The sequence below is a fragment of the Sinocyclocheilus rhinocerous genome, unplaced genomic scaffold (assembly GCF_001515625.1).
Source record: "Sinocyclocheilus rhinocerous isolate Xijiao unplaced genomic scaffold, SAMN03320098_v1.1 scaffold1366, whole genome shotgun sequence".
Classification (NCBI taxonomy): Eukaryota; Metazoa; Chordata; class Actinopteri; order Cypriniformes; family Cyprinidae; genus Sinocyclocheilus; species Sinocyclocheilus rhinocerous.
Genome location: NW_015630355.1, coordinates 46923 through 50621, shown reverse-complemented (window position 1 = coordinate 50621; position 3699 = coordinate 46923). Strand labels below are relative to the sequence as shown.

Genomic DNA, 3699 nt, shown 5'->3' with positions numbered 1-3699 from the left:
CCCACTTTGAGCTTCAAAAACCTCTGCAGGAACCTACGGGTGACGTCACGGACACTACGTCCATGTTTTTATACAGTCTATGGTATGAACACACAAGATGCGTCGAAAAACGCTGGCGATAAGCGCGCGCGATAATCGTCCCGGTGTGCACAAGGCTTTACACTTATATAGCAAAACCAGTTGAAATCATTGCATTCCCATTCTCCATTTCTTCTCTCAGGTGACTATGAAGTTTCCATCAAGTTCAATAATGAGCATATCCCAGATAGCCCCTTCATTGTTCATGTTGCCACATTGTCTGATGATGCACGTCGACTTACTGTTACAAGTCTTCAGGTAAGCTCCCAGTTAGTCACAGCTAGGGACAACCGTTCTATGCCTTACAGAACAAACAGGAATGCTTAGATCATATAACATGCGATGGTAGTAACTACAGCAACAGTAAAATACAAGCTTGCCTGAACAACTCTTTTATGAGTCATAGCTGAGTTATCTTTGTCCATGAACTGTAATTGGACTCCATGCCTGTCCAGGGCCATGCTATTATTTTGTTGAGCAGGGATTAAGTGTTCTATCTATTTATCTGCCTATCTGTCAATCTCTCTTGTCTGTCGGCATGAATGCATTGCTGTGCGTTTGTGTCGGAAATCAAACTTTCATTCCTCTTTTCACGTGCAGGAGAAGGATTTGAAGATTAATCAGGAAGCCTCGTTTGCGGTTCAGAGGAATGGGGCGAGAGGTGCCATTGATGCAAAGGTTCACGCCCCCTCTGGTGTAGTAGAGGAGTGTTATGTGACTGAACTGGATAGCGGTGAGTTGTAGACTTGATGTCTGTCCTAAGAACACTGGTTATATGGCAGATGGTTTTACCAGAAATGTAACTTTCATTGAACAGGCAACACTTAGTTGTTCTAACATTATGATTCCCTCCTTTTCATAGACAAGAATGTAATTTGCTTCATTCCACGTGAGAATGGTGTTCATTCCATTGATGTGAAGTTCAATGGAAGCCATATACCAGGAAGCCCATTCAAAGTGCGTGTCGGAGAAGCAGAAAGCGTTGGGGATCCAGGAATGGTGACTGCCTTCGGTCCAGGACTTGAGGGTGGACGCACAGGTACTGGTCCACCGTTATGCAGGATTTAGTATAAAGTTGCTGCAGATTTTCTTACTTAGTTATACATCACTAGCAGATCCAACTGTAATCTTGTGTTCTTATTGTTCTGTAGGGGTCCCCTCTGAGTTTGTCGTGAACACATGCAAGGCTGGTTCAGGTGCCTTATCTGTTACTATTGATGGTCCCTCAAAGGTCAAAATGGACTGCACTGAGTGCTCAGAAGGTTATAAAGTCTCTTATACACCGATGGCACCAGGAAACTACCTTATATGCATCAAATATGGTGGGCCACAGCATATCGTTGGCAGTCCCTTCAAAGCAAAGGTTACAGGTAGGATAAACACTTCCTGCTTTGATGTAAAGGAATGTTTGCCGAATTTTGCGTTTTTGTTGGTAATCAATGTTATGCCCCAAATGCTGTAAAATGAGTTTAGGCTGTTTTTAACCAGGGACAATTTTGCCCCAACTAATGAGACTTCCAGTGTATTTTTTTTCAGGTATAATATTTGTGCAATGGCTTCGAGAGTTCTGACTGTGGATGTTAACACGTCTGTCTCTTGATGCAGGTATGCGTCTGTCTGGGGGCCACAGTCTACATGAAACTTCATCAGTCATTGTGGAGACGGTTACCAAAACCTCTAAGATGGCAGGAGCTTTCAGCTCTCTGTCCAGCTCCAAGTCAACCTCAGATGCCAGTAAGGTTGTATGTCATGGTGCCGGCCTCTCCAAAGCCTTCGTGGGTCAGAAGAACACTTTTTCCGTTGACTGTAGTACAGCAGGTAAAATAAAACCAATCATGGTTTAGCACTAACAAACTACAGAATTATACGGGATATTTATTTAGCTTTTTTGTCTCCTTTCAGGTACAAACATGCTAATGGTTGGTGTCCATGGTCCCAGAACACCGTGTGAAGATGTGGCTGTTAAACACATGGGAAATAAGCTTTACAATGTAACCTACACAGTGAAGGAGAAAGGAAACTATGTTGTTATTGTCAAATGGGGGGATGAATCTGTACCAGGAAGTCCTTTCCAAGTGAGTGTTCCCTAAACAGCTTATACCTAATATATATCAAAAGTATATATATTAACTTTCTCGCTGAGGAAAACTTTAAGACAGAGGCTGATCTTAGAAGGTGCTGCCTTTTATTTAATGTTAACCTGTTTGACGCAAATGCATTTTAATACTGTTTTGGATGCCACAATGTACCATTTATCGTTAAAAGAGAGAAGAGTTTTAATTCATAAAAAAGGAACGAAGGAATATTTCAATTAAATAAGTATGTCTACGAATGCCTCTTTTGTATAATCACCAAAAGAGAAAATGTGAGTATTTTAGAGGGAGGTTTACTGTTCTCAAAGGCACTTTTGTTGGTCAGGGGACGTCACAGCAATATGATTTTGTGTTTTGACATTTTCAACAGTGTATAGAAGTGCTTTTATATGCTTTATAGAATGTAATTTTGTTATCTTAACCAATTATTTAATATGCATTTGAAAACTTAAAGAATAAAACTAAGTGTGTGGATTTTTCTATTCACAAAAAAAGCAAATATTTGATGTATTCGTGTCATTTAATGTCTTCACTGTTTTGAGTGAGTTTACCATCATGACATCTTTGCCGCTGCTCTGCATTCTGATTTTAAATGTGCATTTCTCTCATCATGTATTATTTTTATTGAATGTGATATTGTGTGAGCCCAGTTTATTAAATACAAACATAGATAAAGCATTTCCTTTATCCTCCTGAGACCCAGCTATTGTGTTTTTGCCTCTGTAGAGGACATTATATTTTAGTGCATTTCTCTGAGACCTCACATGTCACATTTTAAGTCTGCATGTCCTGTACAGAGCACATTCAGGGCTTTTCAGAGATTCCACATGATTGGATGTTTCACCGTGACCACTCCCTCTCCTTGGTCTTTAAAAATGGCTGACATTAATTTAGTGATAAAATTGTACATCCTTATCGAAATATAATATTTTGTGATTATAATTTAAATCTGATTAATTTTCAAATTGTTTGTCATAAATCAACATCTCGGGAAAAAGTTATGGGGCTTCAAATCAAAATATGACTTCCTGTTATGAAACAGGACATCATTTCATACATGTCCACTGTAGAGGACACCAGGACTAAAAGCATGTTTATTATGCAGTTTGGGAGACAAAAGAATTGAATAGGAAAACAAATTATATAGCAATATAGTTATGAAATATTAGATATTATGAAAATTTGGCCAATTACTACTCCCATTATTACACTTCTTTTTTCAACATGCTGTCCCAACAGCACTTTAATATGCAAATTAGATACAGTGTATAGATAACATTGTGCTTAATGGGAAAACTAGTTTATGGAATTTTTACACACATTGCATAAAGCAAAATGGTATATCAAATCATTTTGTTATATATTTTATAACATAGTTGAGAACCATCCTTAAAAGAATCCTGAAACCTAAAAATTGATTGGTGATTTAAAAAAAAAAAATCCCATTGTTTTTGCCTTTTCATGTCTACTCTTGTCATTTTATTTCCTGTATAGTCCTGGTGTCCTCTACAGAGGACATAGCATAACA

At 38.4% G+C, this 3699-nt stretch overlaps 1 protein-coding gene across 2 annotated transcripts in view; it reads left to right on the top strand.

Annotated features, from left to right (window-relative positions):
• LOC107740233 (filamin-C-like) overlaps window positions 1-2895 on the top strand; it is a 21004-nt gene extending 18109 nt beyond the window's left edge. For both annotated transcript variants that reach the window (XM_016552584.1, XM_016552585.1), the window contains 6 exons: window positions 221-336; window positions 679-811; window positions 941-1117; window positions 1230-1448; window positions 1684-1896; window positions 1981-2895. In XM_016552584.1, coding sequence (XP_016408070.1) covers window positions 221-336; window positions 679-811; window positions 941-1117; window positions 1230-1448; window positions 1684-1896; window positions 1981-2168 — 1046 coding nt within the window. In that variant the 3' untranslated portion in view covers window positions 2169-2895. The remainder of the gene's footprint in view (window positions 1-220; window positions 337-678; window positions 812-940; window positions 1118-1229; window positions 1449-1683; window positions 1897-1980) is intronic.
• Window positions 2896-3699: the final 804 nt, after the last annotated feature.